Raw genomic sequence first — 17,928 nt, 5'->3', positions numbered from 1 at the left:
GGTTGGGCTTGGTTAGTACTTGGATGGGAGAAAACGGGAGACCAAAGAGCCCAGGCCAGCCCTGCTCGGTCTCACCATGACCCCAAGCCGTCCACCAGGGTTATTCTAACAGGAAACTGACCCCAATGGGGCCTCTGCTCGCTGACCCACCAGCACTCTTGCCATAGCCTCTGGGAACAGAGATCTGTGGCCTGCAAAGTACTACAAAACAAGGCACCCCATGCTTTCCTAGGATTGGGCTATCCTGGGCCTGGCCGGTCCACACCCTCCTAAGAATCTGACCTCCAGTACTCAAGAGGCTTTCTCAGACCAGCCGGCACCTCCCCAGCTCATGCCTCTCCTCCATCCATCTGGCCCTTAACAGCCAGAGATGGAGTCACACAGACGGCATCCCTTCCAGGAATCCACCCTGCCAGGGGCTGCCTCCACCACTCTGCCCCTCCTGGACCAGAGCCCCTCCTAGAGCCAATGGTTTCTTCTCTTTGGGAACTGATCCATCGAAAGCGAACTTGCTCCAAAGAAGAAAAGTCCCCATCTTCCCAACACACCAAAACTGTGACTCAAGAAATGCACTCTTTCATAAGACTCAGGAGGTATGTCCACTGGGCCCAAACCGTTGTTTAAGGTTTCACTTTGTGGGGGGAAAAAAAAGGCTTTTCAGCAGAGAGAATGAGTCGTTAGGGTCCTAGGGCAGAGGGCAAGAACTGGCAGTGACACCAGCTACTGGAAGGGACGGCAGAAGTGACAGGTGAAAAGGCAAATATGAAATATGTTAGTGCCATCTATTGGCAAGAGTAAACAGTACCAGAAACGATTCTGCGCAACAGCAATTCAGATCATGAGAACCCTTACGCATCATCTAAAGAGCACTCTGGGGTTGGCACAGGACGTCCACATCCAACCAACTTCAGTACCTTGGGATCCAGAAAGCCCAAAGATGCAGGCTTTACATGTGGGAAGCAGAGGGCAACCCCAGGCCTCCTGGCTTCATTCATGTTAGCTTTTGGGTCCTGTGACTCAGACCCCAAACCTAGATGTGACTGGGTCCCAAAGACAGACTCCAATGCTGAGAAGACCGGGGCTGTTCCAAATTCCCACCCCATCCCCCATGACATCCAGTCCATCACTGGGAAGCGGGCAGGAGAATCCTCTGGTCAGCCAGATTTGTTCTGGTCAGCCCCCCGGGGGAAGCCGACAGACAGCACCCCACGCCTGGAGCTTGTGCATGGATATCTGGTGGTGTGTGACCGTGGAAATGGGATTTAGGAAGATCATTTCTCCAGGGAACTCTTTGAGTCTTTAATGGGGACCCACCTATGCAGCTGGGAAGGCAGGCAGGGGACTCACAGGTGAGCCCTGCATCACTAAGCCTCCGGCTCCAAGTTCATCTGCTTTCTGCACACAAGGAATGGCAGTGCACGTAACAGTACAAGCAGGCAGGAACTTGGGGTGAAAGAAGAGGCGCTACAACCTGACTGCATCCTGGAGCGGGAAACACGGCATCTGCCCTGAGACGGCCAGATCAAATCCACAGACAGGAAGGAAGCCTCATTTCCCTCATGCCAAATCCAGACAGCTGAGGGGAACCCTTAGCTCTCGGGTGGTAGGGGAGATGTGCAGGGGGAGAGAGATGTAGGGAAAATAATGGAATCGTGAGGGATCTAGAACAGAAAGAGGCCTTCAATCATTTACCCCACAGAAGCTGATTGAGCATCTACCAGTGCGGACCATGGTGCTAAGTCCTAGGAAAACAGTGAAGAATCCTGTCCTGGAGAACCTGATTACCTGTGTCATAAAGACCTCAAGTTCTGGGGAGCAACAATCAGATTACATCTTATCCTTTTTTTACGTAGCACCATGCTCAGCAGGAATTCAATGGATGTGTTGACAAATGAATATAGGAACGGCAGCCTAGGAGGGTAACTCTTAGTGAACTCACACACTGGTTTTTGAAGTTTAGGGTCAGCTGGGCAGGGACAGTTCAATACTGAGAAGTCTATGGATAGAGGGACAAAGAAAGTCATAGATCAAGACATCACTGAAAGTTGCTAAAAGAAGAGATCTTAAAAGTCTTCATCACAAGAAGTTTTGTTAACTATGTACGGTGACAGATGTTAACTAGACTTACTGTGGTGACCATTTCACAATGTGTACAAACATCAAATAATTATGTTGTATATCTGGAACTGATGTTACGTGTCAGTTACATCTCAATAAAAAAAGGCATCACAACAGAGACCAAAAAAGGGTCTTAATAAAACTCAACAATTGCTTCCACTAATAACAACTACTACTTCTGATAAGATTCCTAGTAAAACAGGGACACCTGGGTGGCTCAGTTGGTTAAACGTCTGCCTTCGGCTCAGGTCATGATGGGGTCCTGGGATGGAGCTGTGTTGGACTCTCTGCTCAGCGGGGAGTCTGCTTCTCCCTCTGCCTGCCGCTCCCCCTGCTTGTGCTCTCTCTCTCTCTGTCAAATAAATAAATAAAATCTTAAAAAAAAATTCCTAGTAAAACAGAAATTCAAGGACATTTCATTCACATCAGAAAGACTAATCAACTACCAGCGTTGCATTTAATGGTGAAATAATAAAGCCATTCTCATTCAAGTTGGGGAAAGAAAAAATGCCCTTTGTTACCACTACTACTTAACGCTGTTTTAGGTATCCTAACCAACACATGAGGGCAAGAAGAAATGAGACAAACTGCAGAAAGGTAAAGACAAAATAATTATTTGTCAATGATGTATCTGGTCACTAAGAAAGCAAGAGGATCAACTACCATTGTTAAAATACACAATTTCAACTCCGTGGTTAAATTAATATATAAAAATCAGTAACCAGATAGAGAACACATTGAGAAGAGAGTCTTTACACCAGCGAGATTTTTATTAAAAACAATGAGTAAACTTACGACTTGAGCAAAATCTAGATCAAGAATTCTACAAAATAATAAGACTGAAATACAATCAAATAAATGGAAAGGATGGCATTTTCCCGGATTATTGGGCTTAACATGGGGGAAAATGTCAGTTCTGCCCACACTGACCTAGAAATTAACAAAACCATCATCAAAATGATAATCAAAATCATTAAGGAAATATTTAAATCCAGTCGCTAAGAATGTGATATTAACACAGAAAGGGGCAAGCAGATCCATGGAACAAAATAGGAAGTGCAGAGGCAGAGGGAGGGCACGCATTTGCGCGTGGTGCGTGCATTGTGGTGCGTGCGTGCGTGGGTGTGAGAGAATGTGTGTGTGTAATGATATGCTAAAAACAAAGAGCATCACAACTCAATGGAGAAAAGCTGACCCGGGCCGGTTACACCAGAAAGGGCAGCCATCGGCATTTAGAGGCTCCCCGGAGCCCTGGCTAGGCACACGGGCAAAGGGTCCAGTGAGGGGATGCATCACAGGCAGCATGGACTCCCAGTGGACCTGCCTCAGACACACGCATCCAGAAACAATCTGGATCACTGCTATTCAACAGAAACAGAGTGTGAACCACATATCTAATTTGAAGTTTTCTAATAGCTGCATTAAAAAAGAAAGAAAAGAAACAGGTGAAATTAAATTTAATGATCTATTTAATTTAACCCAGTACATCCAAAGCATTATCATCTCAACAGGTAATCAGTATAAAAAGTTATCCATTCTTTTTTCATACTTAGTTTTCAAAATCTGTCATGTATTTTCCACTCACCTGACATCTCACGTTGGATACTAAATTTGCATCAAAACATTTGATTTGTAGTTCAATTTCGTATTATTTATAGTTGAGAAAGGAGATCCACATGCCCAAGGTGTTCCAAACACACTTAAAAGTTTCCCAATAACTGGATCAATGATCAGTTTTTAAATTTTAATTCAAATTAACTAAAATAAAATAAAATTTAGGGCGCCTGGGTGGCTCAGTTGGTTAGGCGACTGCCTTCGGCTCAGGTCATGATCCTGGAGTCCCAGGATCGAGTCCCACATCAGGCTCCCTGCTCTGCGGGGGGTCTGCTTCTCCCTCTGACCCTCCTCCCTCTCATGCTCTCTGTCTCTCATTCTCTCTGTCTCAAATAAATAAATAAAAATCTTTAAAAATAAAATAAAATAAAATTTAAAGTTCACTTCCTAAGTCACACTAGCCACATTTCAAGTGCTGAAAACCCAGCCATACGTGGCCAATGGCTAATAAATTAGACAACAGAAGCCCAGAATCTTTCACTGCAACTCAAATCTCCAAGGTCTCACCCTCACCACCACACCTTTTGGAGACTCAAAGTCACCATGACCTTTAATACATCTGGAATCAAACCCAAATTCCTCCATCTGTTGGTTATGCAATCATGGGCAAGTTTCTTAAGCGCACTGAGCTTCAGTTTTCTCACCTATAAAATGGGGATGATGCTTGCCCATCTTGTGAAATTCTGAAGATTAAATGTAAAATTACCGATGAGGCCTGGCTCACAGAAGGCATTATATGTTAGTTCTCTTCCCCTTATACCTGTATAGTATTTATGAAGCGTTTTCCAATTTACTGTTTTATTGGCTTCTGACAACAGGATGGTAGGGGGCAAGTATTATTAGCCCCATTTAAAGATGAGAAAACAAAGTTCAGAGAAGTTAAGGGAACAGCTCAAAGTCCTACACTGGTGATGGTGCAGGAACTCTAACCCCAGTACATCTGGCTCTGGGTCCATTGCTTCTCCTGTTGCCAGCACAGCGTTCCAGCCTCAGCGGTGCCTCAGGCTCCAGCTGCCTCCACCCGACAATCTAAGAGGAGGGTGGGGAGCCCTGGAGTATAGGGCCACGGGACTCCTCCCAGGCGGCCTGCCCCGGCCTCAAGGAAGACTCAGTCTCTCCTCCGCCTCTTCCTGGCAGCTGCTCAGGAGCCTGCAGGACCTGGCCATCTCCCTGTCTCAGGGCAGAGTCAGGCTCCCCCTGACGTCCTTCTTCAGAGCTACAGAGAACAAAGAGGAAGGAACCAACCACTCCTCAAAGGGGCAAAAGAAAAGGACCCAAGGGAGGGCACCTGGGTGGCTCAGTCGGTTGGGCGACTGCCTTCGGCTCAGGTCATGATCCTGGAGTCCCGGGATGGAGTCCCGCATGGGGCTCCCTGCTCGGCAGGGAGTCTGCTTCTCCCTCTGACCTCCCCTCTCTCATGCTCTCTCTCTCTGTCTCTCAAATAAATAAATAAAATCTTTTTAAAAAAAAAAAAGAAAAGGACCCAAGGGAATGCATTAGGCTCAGCTTCTATCAGAATGAATGCAGATGATCTTACTGTTCTCTGGACTTACTGAGAAGGGAGACTACATCAACCGCCACCCCAAAGCCTCTGATGGAATTCTTCAATTCCACACAGCAGTGAGAACTAATGATGGACAACTACACACAGCAACGTGGTGAATCAAGTGGGGAAGGCTAAGCAAAAGAAGCCTAACCCCCTAAAGGGGGCAGACGGGGTAATTACCTGCTCCAAGACTTTCAGGAGAGTGGTCATCCTTGGTTGGGGAGTGTGGAGTAGATGGGAGGGGGGCCAGGGGGCTTCTGGGGAGCTGGTGCCGTTCTGTTTCCAGCCCCGAGTGCTGGGCACGTGACTGTTTGTGAAAATTCACGTGCACTTTTCTGTATAGTTATGCTGCAAGAAAACTTCATGCTAACTTTCTGGGATGATGGAAATGTTCAATAAATCAATCCAAGTAGTGGTTATATGGATATAGGTTTATGTTAAATGTCATTGACCTTGGGGCGCCTGGGTGGCTCAGTCGTTAAGCGTCTGCCTTCGGCTCAGGTCATGTTCCCAGGGTCCTGGAATCGAGCCCCGCATCGGGCTCCCTGCTCAGCGGGAAGCCTGCTTCTCCTCTCCCACTCCCCCTGCTTGTGTTCCCCCTCTCGCTGTGTCTCTCTCTGTCAAATAAATAAAATCTTTAAAAAAAAAAAAAAATGTCATTGACCTATTGGCTAACGTTGAATTTTACTGCTTATAAATGAAACATAGGAAGTTACACCCCAAAAAGAGTCTCAGGAACGTCATACAATTGTCCCTCCTAAATTTAAACAACTCTAAACTCACTAGCTTAGCCTCAAGGTCTTATAAAAAAAAATTTAGTTTATGAATATTAAATACCTACTTGAACCTTAAGAAGGTGTCACAAAATCAAATGACACTCTAGTATATAACTATAGTGCTCTAAAATGTTTCTGAAATGTATTTATTATCTTAAAAAATGGTGCGACACACCTTCCTTCAAGGATACCTTGCTTGGGGTACCTGGCTGGTATAGTCAGTTAAGCATTCGACTCTCGGTTTCCGCTCAGGTCATGATCTCATGCGTCATGGGATCGAATCCCGTGACTGGCTACCTGCTCAGCGCAGAGTCTGCTTGAGATTCTCTCTCCCTCTGCCCCTCCCACTTGTGCATGCTCTCTCTCTCTCCCCCAAATAAATAAATCTTTTTAAAAAAACACAATGATACCTTGCTTAAGATAATATTTTACTTCCAAGCCTTTTCCCTTCCCAATTGGAAGTATGAAAGAAGGCTTAGCTCGGGCAAAAATGCTCACAGGTTTCAAGCTTGTAAGGTCAAAATCAATGAGCCTTTAAATCAAAGCACTTGCCTTTTAGAAAACATTGTATTAAATGCAGACATTGGAAACATTAGAATACTGACTCTTTGGGTTTCCAAAATAATGCAAGAAAACTCCCCCAAGAGATCAATAGGACAACTACTGGTCCCTTAATTCGTCAATAAATCTCAATGTGCTAAACAAATACTGTATTTTAGCACCTGAGTGTTTATTAATATAGAATCTTAGTCAGGTAAATTAAATTCCCTACAAATTTTATTATCAACTCAGGAACACTATTTTTAGGCTCTTGAATGTCCTTAAGTTCTTTAAGTAACAGCCCCAGTTCAGCCTTTCAATATCTGCTAAGGCCTAGAGGGTTGACTTTTATTCTGAGGTCCAACCTCCCAAGGCCAACCACTGAGAATATCTGCAAAAAAAGAACACTTATTTCAATATAGTCAATAATAGTAACAACTTTGTATGGTCACAGATGTTAACCATACTTATTGTGGTGAACATTTCATAGTGTATATAACTGTCAAATCACTATGTTGTACACCTGAAACTAATGTAATGTTGTATGTCAACTATACTTCAATTAAATGGGGCGCCTGGGTGGCTCAGTCGTTAAGCATCTGCCTTCAGCTCAGGTCATGATCCCAGTGTCCTGGGATCGAGGCCCACATCAGGCTCCCTGCTCAGCAGGAAGCCTGCTTCTCCCTCTCCCACTCCCGCTGCTTGTGTTCCCTCTCTCACTATATCTCCCTCTGTCAAATAAATAAATAAAATCTTTAAAAAAAATTTTTTTAAGTAAAATCTACTTATTTCATACTGCGAAATTCCCATTGGCCCCCAGAAGCACCTAATGCACTTTAAAACATTAACAACAACAAATTTCACCAAACCGATTAAACAACGGCACTTTAATAAAGTGTCACTTGTCTTACGAGAAATGAAGAACTTCTAGAACATGAACCTAAATTCTTGTGTCCTGAGGGAGGGACTATAAACTATGGAAAAGAGGAACATAACTCGGCCTTACAAAGGAATTTCCTGGGGGGAGTGATCTGAAAAGGGAGAGCAGTGATCCCAAAGGGACCACGGTGACCTAAAACAGCCCTGGCCAGCATTATTTTCAAACCAGGCCATACCCTGTGACAGTCAGTCTGACATTCACATTGTCCACATCCTCTCAATGCAGCTTGTTAATGAATGGCCTAAGTTAAAACAAGTGACAAAGGTATGCCAAAATTTGTTGGGATAATAAGAGAAAAAACCTTTAACTGATATAACTGACTCTTAGGCTTATTTTTTCATCAGAATAACATTCTTTTTTTTAAAGATTTTTATTTATTTATTTGACAGAGAGAGAGCACAAGCAGGGGGAGTGGCAGGCAGAGGGAGAGGGAGAAGCAGAGTCCCTGCTGAGCACAAAGCCCAACACGGGACTCGATCCCAGGACCGTGGGATCATGACCTGAGCTGAACGCAGACACTTAACTGACCGAGCCACCCAGGTTCCCCCAGAATAACATTCTTGAGCAAAGACAATTTTTGGATAAACTATGCTTCTGGTCCACCTCCTAGATTATAATTCAGTGGATTCACACACAATCAAAGGCCAAGTCCTTCATACAAAGAGGGTCTTACCTGTGAAAAGTTCAGCCCATTCAGTGGATGGCACTGCTCTTCCACCTTTTCCACGGCCCCAGTCTGCTTCCTCAGCCGCTCGGCCTCCTGGGCAAGGTACAGGTCTAAGACAGGCACCCCACGGGACTTAACGTCCACTTCCGTCAGGGAGTTGACCATGAGCATCACCCAGATGGGCCTCTTCCGCTCCCAGTTCCCCGCAATGGCATTGAAGAGGTAGTCGGCATAGAGACCTTTGCCACGTTGGTCTGGGGTCATCCACGAGGGCATCATGAGCTTGACGTACTCCAGGTGGCGCTTGAGGCGGCAGTAGATGTCCCGGGGGAGCACGTCCTGGAGGTTCTCTCCCTGTGGCAGCATCTGACAGCTAGTGAGGGCTGAGATCGTGTAGGGGTCCGTGAGGTCCAGCTCGAAGTACACAATGCTACTCTGCTGAAAAGCCTCCTTGGAGTTGTCCGGGATGAAGTCCCACACCCGAGTGTATGGAACATGGATCGTGCCAAAGAAGTAAGACGGCGGGTCTCGCTTTATGGTCCACAAGAAGGAATTCAATTCACTTTGCTGAAAGGAACAGAAAGGACACTAAGTCACGACATGGACGGTCAGAAACCCAACAGGAGAGAACGAATTGGAGAGACAAGTCACACAGCAGGAGAAAAATGATCAGAGTCGGATTTAGACTTCTGAGTCTAGGTACATTCACCTGCCAGCAGTAGGAGTCCTCGAGGAAGCATTTTCCCCCTTTTCCACCGAAATGCTGATTGAAGTCGAAAAAGCAATAGCCATCCTTGAGTTTGCCCTAGCAATGAACTGGCCTGGAGGTAAAGCAGGGACTCTCAAGAGACTCCAAGGACACACCTGGTACAGATAAGGGGACACCTGAAGAGACCACTGGTACCTCCCAGGCAGGAGACTGATGGTGTCTGCGGCTTTGGATCTCAAACCCAACATTCCCAAAAGCAGTGGCTCTCAATGGCTGCACATTCTCTCCCAGCAGCTACGGCTTAGAAGCGGTGAGCATCCACCCGAGGCCAAGCCACGGTGCCCTGAGTGTCTCAGTCTCGACAGTGGGCATTGACGACGTGTCTGTTTATTAAGAGACCCCATATAAAAACGTGCACAGGGCAGCCCTCCAGGACTTCAAGTCTCAAAGTCAGATAGACTCATGAGGTGAACCATGCGTCAAGCAACCCAGAAATGTGAAAATCCAGGTTTACAGAAAAGACATTTCTTTACAAAAAAAAGCTTTAATTTCAGCAGCCTTTTAAGTAACATGCTTTCCTGGATGGCAGAGTTTCAACTTACCATCAGCTCTCATTATTGTCATAGTTATGTTCTATAAACAAACACTGAATTACCGAATAATGAACTGCTGCTCCTAGGAGAAATATAAGGGTTAGGTTCCTACAAGCCTCTGGTCACAACATTTTCATTCTCAGATCAATGCGTAGCCCTGTTTTGTATGTGCTTCCGTTGAAAAGCACCTTATTGAATACATGTCGTTGATTGATGAACACTGAACTCACGACCAACAGCATTACAACTCATGTCTGAACGAAGCTCATCTAACACATCCATTTTCTCCCTAAGGCATGTCACAGCCTCCTTGTGCTTAGGAACACGAGACGGTCTCTGTGCTTGGTTATTTTAAACAGTGAGATCACCCACAAGAAGCATAAAATGCAAGAAACGTAGCATTCAGCAGACCAGCAAAAGGACGCTTGTTCACCTGTTACTTGTTGAGAGCTGAAACACAGCACGGCATCAATTTATTCAACCTCAGCTGCGAGCGTGTGCATCGGGCGACTCAAATTTTCCCCAGCTCTGGGAATGGCTGCACATGACCATGAAAGTGCCATAAGCATAGGGATTACAAATCAATTTTAGCACACAGGCCAATTCACAAATACGAAATCTACAAATAATGAGGATCAGCTGTATTTGCATTTGTGTGTTAATGGTTTAAGTAAGCAGCATCTACCTATTTTCAAATGAAATGATACACAGAATCTCACAATCTAAGGCAAAAGCTGGTTGATTCAGGGGCCCCATTCTCACAGCCTTCAACCTTCTCTTCTCCTCCTGCCCCCTGGCCACCTTCCACAAAACACCTTCTGACCACTCAGAGGAGGGCAGAGAACACAAGGGTTGGGCATGAGATAATGGTGGGGGAAGGTGGGCAGCGAACAGGCTCACAGCTCTGGATGAACACTATTGGCTAAAGCAGCCTGAGCCAGTGCTGGCCACCTGGGAGCAGGCCTAATGTTCCAGAACAGGCTTTTAAAAAGCAACTACAAATCTTGAGTTTAAATAAAACATTCCAATTGGAGGGGCACCTGGGTGGCTCAGTTGGTTAAGCGTCTGCCTTCAGCTCAGGTCATGATCCCAGCGTCCTGGGATGGAGCCCCGCATCGGGCTCCCCGCTCAGCAGGGAGTCTGCTTCTCCCTCTACTGCTCCCCACTGCATGTGCTCTCCCCCCAATAAATAAATAAAATCTTAAAAAAAAAAAAAGATTCTCTCTCCCTCTGCCTCTCCCTCCCAGCTCACACATTCTCTCTCAAAAAAAAAATCCGATTGGAATATGTTTTGCCTCCATTTTCTTAAATGCCTTGCAAGCCAAACAGAACATATCTCACTAGCCCCCAGCCTGTGACCTTGGGGGTTTTTTTAAGTATTTAAGTTACAGTTCTGCTCACACACACACAGCTTTTCAAGACTGCACTAATTGGTAACAAGAGCCTAAATTCTGCTTCTGTCTCAGCTACCTCCCTGAGATTTTTAAAAGCCACTTCATTTCTCTCTATCTCAGATTCCCCATCTTTAAAAGTTAGATAACAATATCTGTTATAGGTTATGGGAATAAACAAACTAGACAGGTAATTGTTAAATGAATGAAAAATGAAAGAAAGAATGTATTTTTAAAACGTATTAATGGTTGAATTGATATTAAGGGATGAATCAAATCCAGGGTCTCCAGCCAGCCCTCAGGCACCCTCTTACGGAGTAATGACTGTCTCCAGGGTTATTTAAATACATCAAAAAGCCAAACTGAAACTCTATCCAAAACAATGGCTGCCAAGGTTAATTAAGCAGTCAAATGCCTCACTGTTTGTTAGAATTAAATCAAGCCAGTAGAAAAACACTGGTTAACTAGATGCTAATCAAATCAAAAGCCGAGACGGACAGTTATACTTTGGTTCATTTAAAATGGGTCACAAAATGATTACCTATAAAGGCGACTGGTTTGGTAGAGGTGGTCTTCTAGGTAGACGTTTATTTTGGTTTATTTGTTCATTTTACGGGGAAGTTGCTAACTGAAGGGCCCTGGATGGTGATATGACTGGGCACCGCTGACCTATAGGAGGGATCTGCTCACACAAGTTCCACACAGTCTAGCAAAGGACTTCTACACAGTTTCCAAATGGGAGACAGAGCAAAGAGCTACAATGCTATTATTAAACCCGTGGGCACCCTAACTCATTGTCATCTATCAGGAGACTATGATATTAAATATATTCCCAGGAAAATCCAACTCATATTGCAGCATCATGGTTGGGGTTGGGGGGATAGGCAGAGTGGGAGGGCTGGTTTCATTTCACTTTGGTTTTGGTTTTTTTTTTCCCCCAATACCCTTAATCTCCCTAAAGTCTCATCCTACCTCAAAATACTTAACACTTCTCTTTATTTTTTTTAAGATTTATTTATTTATTTATATAAGAGAGAGGGAGAGAGCACAAGCAGGGCGAGGGGCAGAGGGAGAGAGAGAAGCAGTCTCCCCGCTGAGCGGGGAGCCCGACACGGGGCTCAATCTCAGGACCCCAGGATCATGACCTGAGCCGAAGACAGAGGCTTAACTGAATGAGTCACCCAGTCGCCCCTTTAACTTCTCTTTAAACAAAATCTGTTCAACTATATGTATCCATTTTTATTAATTATTTATTACTGCCTTTTCAATTAGTATTAGTCTAGAAATGGAGTTGTTGGGGCGCGTGGGTGGCTTAGTCATTAAGTGGCTGCCTTCGGCTCAGGTCATGATCCCAGGGCCCTGGGATCGAGTCCCGTATTGGGCTCCCTGCTCCTTGGGGAGCCTGCTTCTCCCTCTCCCACTCCCCTTGCCTGTGTTCCCTCTCTCACTGTCTCTGCCAAATAAATAAATAAAATCTTTTTTAAAAAAATAGAAATGCAGTTGTTGTACAATCTTTTTGCTGAAAACTGCTCATAGTAAAAAAAAAAAAAAAAAGACATTCTGGCATCCAGCCACATAGTAACAATAATGACGCTAAGAACAATAATGGTCACTGTGCACCAGGGACAATCCAAGCATTGCACATGAATGCTCCTACTACATTTGTTCAACGTGCATTTACTCCACAATTATTTATGCAGCACTTATTATGTATCAGGCACTGTTGTAGGCAGGAGACGCTGGGGTATTCTAGGGCACTAGGAATACAACAGTGAATGAAAAACAGGTCCCTGCCTCAGGTATGTCAGTGATATCTGTTGTGGAGAAGATGGAAGCAGGAAAGGGAACAGGGAATACGGGTGCAGGAGATATTCAGCCTTAAATAAAGTGATCAGAAAATCACGGAATGTCTGGTAGGAGATTTAGGCCTTGCTGTGAAGGGAGGTGAAAGGGCAAACCGGGGGGATGTCTGAGAGTAGCATTTCCTCCAGGAGGAGGGAACAGCAGTGCAAAGGCCCTGGTTCTAGGTTCTAGGAAGGTTCTAGCAAGGATGTCATCATAACTACGGCAGGATGAGAGAAGAGCAAAGCAGGGGAAAGGTCAGAGAGGTGAGCAAGGCCAGGCCACACTGGAGCTAGGGCAGGTTTCTGTCAGAGGAACAATAGGAGCCGACCTAATGCGTAAACAGGATCACTCTGGTGGCCATGAGGAGTAGACTATGGAGGGATGAGGACAGACGCAAGAGAGTCAGTTAGGACATTACCAAAAGAATCCAAGAGAGAGAACACAGTGGTAGTGACAGAACTGAGATGTGATGGATATATTCTGGAAGCTAGAGCTAATAGGACTTGCTGAGGAATTGGTTAATTAAAAGGCTGAAGTTGCCATCAACCAAGAGAGAGGAGAGACAGGATGGAGCAGGAGCAGAGCGGGAGGTCAGAAGTCTGGCTTGGGCCCTGCTGAGTCGAGGTATCAAGCAAACAACCAAGTGGGGAGGTTGAGCTAGGAGGTGGATGCAGGAGTCTGGACTTCCGGAGAGGCCTGGGCCAGAGATAAACACGAGGTACTGTCACCATTTAGATGTTATTTAAAGTCATGGGACTGAGTAAGATTTCCAAGGGACTATGTGTAAATTGGGGGAAAAAAGGTCTAGAAATAATCTAACCTTGCAAAGTCAAGGGAAAGAAGAGCAGCCAGTGAAAGAGAATGAGAGAAGTGACCATCGAGGTTGCTGAGAAAATCGAAAGACTGGGAAGCCAACTGAAGACAGCGCTTCAAGGAGGAGAATGTAAGCAAGGGGTTCAGTGTGGCTGATGGGCCAAATGAGACAAGGATTTGAGAACTGGCCTCTGGATGGAGCAACACTGAGGACACTGGGGACCTAAACAAGAAGAGTTTTGGTAGCATGGTGGGGGTGAAAGCCTGCCAGGCACCCCCCATTCAGGAGAGAATCGGAAGAAAGGCAGTTGAGAAGATACACAACTAATTAAGATGCTGGCCATTTCCACATGCAGAAATGGAAACCTTGAGAGGATTAAGACGTTACCCAAGGTCCCCTAGCTGCTGAGTGGATTCGAAGCCAGGCAGGCTGAGCCCTGGGTTTAAAACACCACAATATGCGACCTTAACATGCAACAGGCTATACTCATGATTCAGCGTCCTATCTCTTTCCACGAATACTCTAGTAGGTACAAGGTGGCTCAGGAGCACTTCCTGACTCAGAATCTGAAAAGGCTCCGTCCAGGTCCCCTTCCCTAGCCCCATGACCTCCCCAAATAAATCCACACTAACATTTTTTTTGAAGATTTATTTATTTATTTATTTATTTATTTGAGAGAGAGAGAATGAGCCAGAGGGTGGGGGGAGGCAGAGGGAAAGGAAAAGAGAGAATCTCAAGCCGACTCTGCGCTGAGCATGGAACCTGACACAGGGCTTGATTTCACAACCCTGAGATCATGACCTGAGCCGAACTCAAGAGTTGGACGCTTAATTGACTGAGCCACCCAGGCACCCCCACACCATTTTTAAATCCTCAGATTGCCACCTTTTCCCACTCTGTCTTTTCAAAATAACACAATCTGGGGGGCTTTCCCACTTTTTTAAGGCAGGGGTTTTGAAGTGTTTTTAAAGAAACGTTCCTCATCTTATAGAGCTTCTTCAGTAAATGGAGCTCTGCTCTGACCAAGGGGATAGCTCTGTCCCACGTGGCACCAGCAACACTCTCTGCCGGCCACTGACGGCTCCCTCCCAGGCACGCCTTGGGTAGAGCAGGAGCTGAAAGAAAAGTCTTCAGGGCTTCTGATCCAGGAGCTCTCCCCGTGCCTTTGCCCACCAGCAACCCCCCAGGCCACTGCGTGGGTCCGAGGGGTGCAACTGCCCCTGCCGCCCTTATACTCAGGGGTGGGGCTGTTTTGTCTCCACAAAAGGAAAAGAACAAAATTGTTCTACTAGCCCATTTCAGTGTAACTGTGGCCACCATGTGCCACTAGTTGAAGCCATGTGTTTTAACATTTGACTGAAGGATGGGCGCCTGGATGGCTCAGTGGGTTAAGCGTCTGCCTTCAGCTCAGGTCATGATCCCGGGGTCCTGGGATCGAGCCCCGCATCGGGCTCCCTGCTCCGCGGGAAGCCTGCTTCTCCCTCTGCCTGTGGCTCCCCCGGCTTGTGCTCTCTCTCTATGTCAAATAAATAAATAAAATCTTAAAAAAAAAAAAACCATTATGACTGAATAGAATAAAAACTTAACACCATAAACACTTCCCTTCTGAACCTTGCTGCAACTGCCCTGAAAGAAAAAGACGTGGCCATGGATGACAGACGCAAGAAGCTACAAGCTCTGTCAACTGAGTCACTGGCGATTTTAACACACACATCAGTAATCCATGCAATGAAACAAAGGAGCACAATGACAACTTGTGCAATGCAGACTAAGTCCCTTAGCGGCTGCACCCCTCAGCTCCCTCCCGTCCCAGCCTCCTGGGGCCTGTGATAATGGCACTTTTCCAAAAGTACTCTTCAGCACACCAGCTAGGATGATACCCAAGTGAGTTGGCTTTAGTTGACACTCTTCATTCACAAATATTTATTGAGCATCTACTGCAGCCAGGCACTCTTCTAAGCACTGGGAAGGCAGCAGCAAGCCAAACAGACAAAAATTCCTACCCTTATGAAGATTACATGGTGTGTGTGTAGGTGGGGGGGGGGGGGCGGTTAGGGAAGCAGAAGCAAACAAATTTTTATCAGTTAAGTGCTCCGGGAAAAAATAAAGCAGGAAAGGCAGATAGGAGGGCAGGTGGGTCAGGGGGTTGACATAATCTTTAATAGATAATCAGGAAAGGTCTCTTTCAAAGAGTTTGAGGAAAGACCGGATGGAAGTATAGGAGCAAGCATGTGGATATGTGGGGGAAGAAATAGCACATGTGAAAGAACAGAGGCAGGAATAATAAAGAACACTTACTGAGTTCTGTTTGAGTATAGATAAGGAAGAGACAACCTGCGTGGTGCTCAGTGCAAAGCCTGCAATATCTGCAGACAGACCAGCTCGGAAGAGCTCTCTGTAATGATTAACGAAAGTTGACCACCAAACCAGCTCTCAAGCCGCACGCAGAATGCTACCCAGTAAGCCGCTGCACTGGATTGGAGGCTGGATTCCGGAGCTCTACAATCTCAAGACCCCAACCTCCTCGGGCACCCACCCACAGTCCTGCCACTGACTCACCTGACCTCGGCAGGGGATAAGACAGTTTGCCCACAGAACAGAACACAGATTTTCAAAATGTGGTCCAGGGACCTGAGGCTGTCCCCAAGACCCTTCTGAGCAGTCTGTAAAGTCAGAACTATTTCAATAATAATACTAAGATATTTTCCTCTTATGCTCTCATTCTCTCCTAAGTGTATACAAATAGACTTTTCTAGAGGCTACAGGTGTAGCATAATATCACTGCTATGACAATTAATGGCATGTGTCCTTATGTATTCTTGTGTTTTACTAATATTTCCATTAACCCACATACATAAAGGCTCTTTGGAGTCCTCAATACTTTCTTAGAACGTAGATGGGTCCTGAGACCAAAAAGTTTGAGAACTAGAGAGTAAAAAGGCCATGAAGACAGGTTCAAGAATCAAGAGAAACAGAGACGTTATCAAGACTCACTGGTCACACTATAATTACGAGTGGATTTGCAACAGTGAAAAACGTTTGCTTTCATAGGAAAGGATGGATTTCTGCTTTGTAGAACAAGAGCGCAGCTGCCGTACCGTTCCTCTCCCGCGACTACGCCTCCCGCCTTCCTAGAGGGAGAGCCTCCGCCTGTCCGCAGCCCAGGACGCGTTAGGGAGCTCAGTGTGACTCCCCGCTAAACCCCGTGGAACAGGAAGGCTCAATTAGGTCACTCTCTCCTTCGCTGTGATTAGGATGATGAATAAAATTACCACCAGCCAGGGTGACGGGGCCCACGATGCTGCACAGGTGTCACCGAAGGTGGGCCGACCTAGTGTCCGAGGGTGCACAAGCCATCCAAAGGACGGGCCTAGGATCACCCTCCCCAGCTCCAGAGATCCGGAGATCAGACCCACCGACACAAACACAAAATTCAAGCTCCAAGGAGCTCGGAAAAGAGGAACTTGAGAACGACAGAAAATTCCGAGCGTAAGAAAACTGATCAGGAGAAGGAAATCTCGATAGAAGGCCAGTCTCGGAGGCGCAAGACCTGTCCTATTTCCGCTCGGCTTTTGCTCCTGGAGGGCTGGGTGGACCCGGGCAGGTCACCGGGACTCCCTCGCCTGAGTTCCCCTCACCTGCAAAACGCTGATGCGAATATCTAGGGAAGCGCGTGTGCGTGAACGCGAGGCTGTCAGAGGTGGTTACTTCGCGAATGAGCTCTGTCACCCGGGGCACAAAGGTCCCTCTCTGAGCCTCAGTTTCCCAGATCGGTAAAACAAGGGGAATGGCTTCAGCTCCCCCAAATCCCTTCTAACTCGGGTATTGAATATATGAAGGTTAAGTCAAGCAGCTGCAGGGCGTTTTTACCATCTCAATAAAAGCAGGAGAAATTAAACGCTAGGCAAGAGAGGGCAAAACAAACTTCCAAAGTAAATGTGCCCAAGTCCCTGCACCGCTCGGTCGTCGAAGACTCATCCGCCCGACGTCCCCTAAAGCCCGCGAAGCAGGCTGGAGAGACCCAGGAGACCCCGCCGGGACTCTCCCTTCTGCTGCCCTGCCCAATAGCGAAGGCTGGGGACAGGGTCTCATACGGCCGGGGGGCTGCGCCCCCCGCCAGAAAGGGGAACCCCGGGCCGCGGCCGGACGCACGGGATCCGAGGGCGCGGTGCTTCGCCGGCCTGGGACGGTAACCACCCCCGCGAGGTGCGGGGAAGCAGCCTCGCCCGCGCGGGACGCGCGCCTTACCTGGGGCTTGAGCTCGCAGTTGGCGGAGGCAGGCGCGCCGCGCCGCGGGGCTGCGCCGGGGGGCAGGAGGCAGAGGGTCGGCAGCAGGAACCAGCTCCAGGGACTCATCCTCCCCACCGCGGCTCGG

At 46.7% G+C, this 17,928-nt stretch overlaps 1 protein-coding gene across 2 annotated transcripts in view; it reads right to left on the bottom strand.

The window, feature by feature from the left end:
- The window catches only part of TRABD2A (TraB domain containing 2A), a 49,689-nt gene extending 31,780 nt beyond the window's left edge, over positions 1–17,909 (bottom strand). For both annotated transcript variants that reach the window (XM_021697633.1, XM_021697634.1), the window contains exons 1-2: positions 17,802–17,909; positions 8,208–8,768 (exon numbers count right to left, since the gene is read on the bottom strand). In XM_021697633.1, the coding sequence (XP_021553308.1) occupies positions 8,208–8,768; positions 17,802–17,909 (669 nt within the window). The remainder of the gene's footprint in view (positions 1–8,207; positions 8,769–17,801) is intronic.
- Positions 17,910–17,928: the final 19 nt, after the last annotated feature.

The sequence above is a fragment of the Neomonachus schauinslandi genome, chromosome 10 (genome assembly GCF_002201575.2).
Source record: "Neomonachus schauinslandi chromosome 10, ASM220157v2, whole genome shotgun sequence".
In the NCBI taxonomy this organism is placed as follows: Eukaryota; Metazoa; Chordata; class Mammalia; order Carnivora; family Phocidae; genus Neomonachus; species Neomonachus schauinslandi.
Note: the sequence above shows the minus strand (reverse complement) of the source record. Positions and strands in the feature narration are given on the sequence as shown.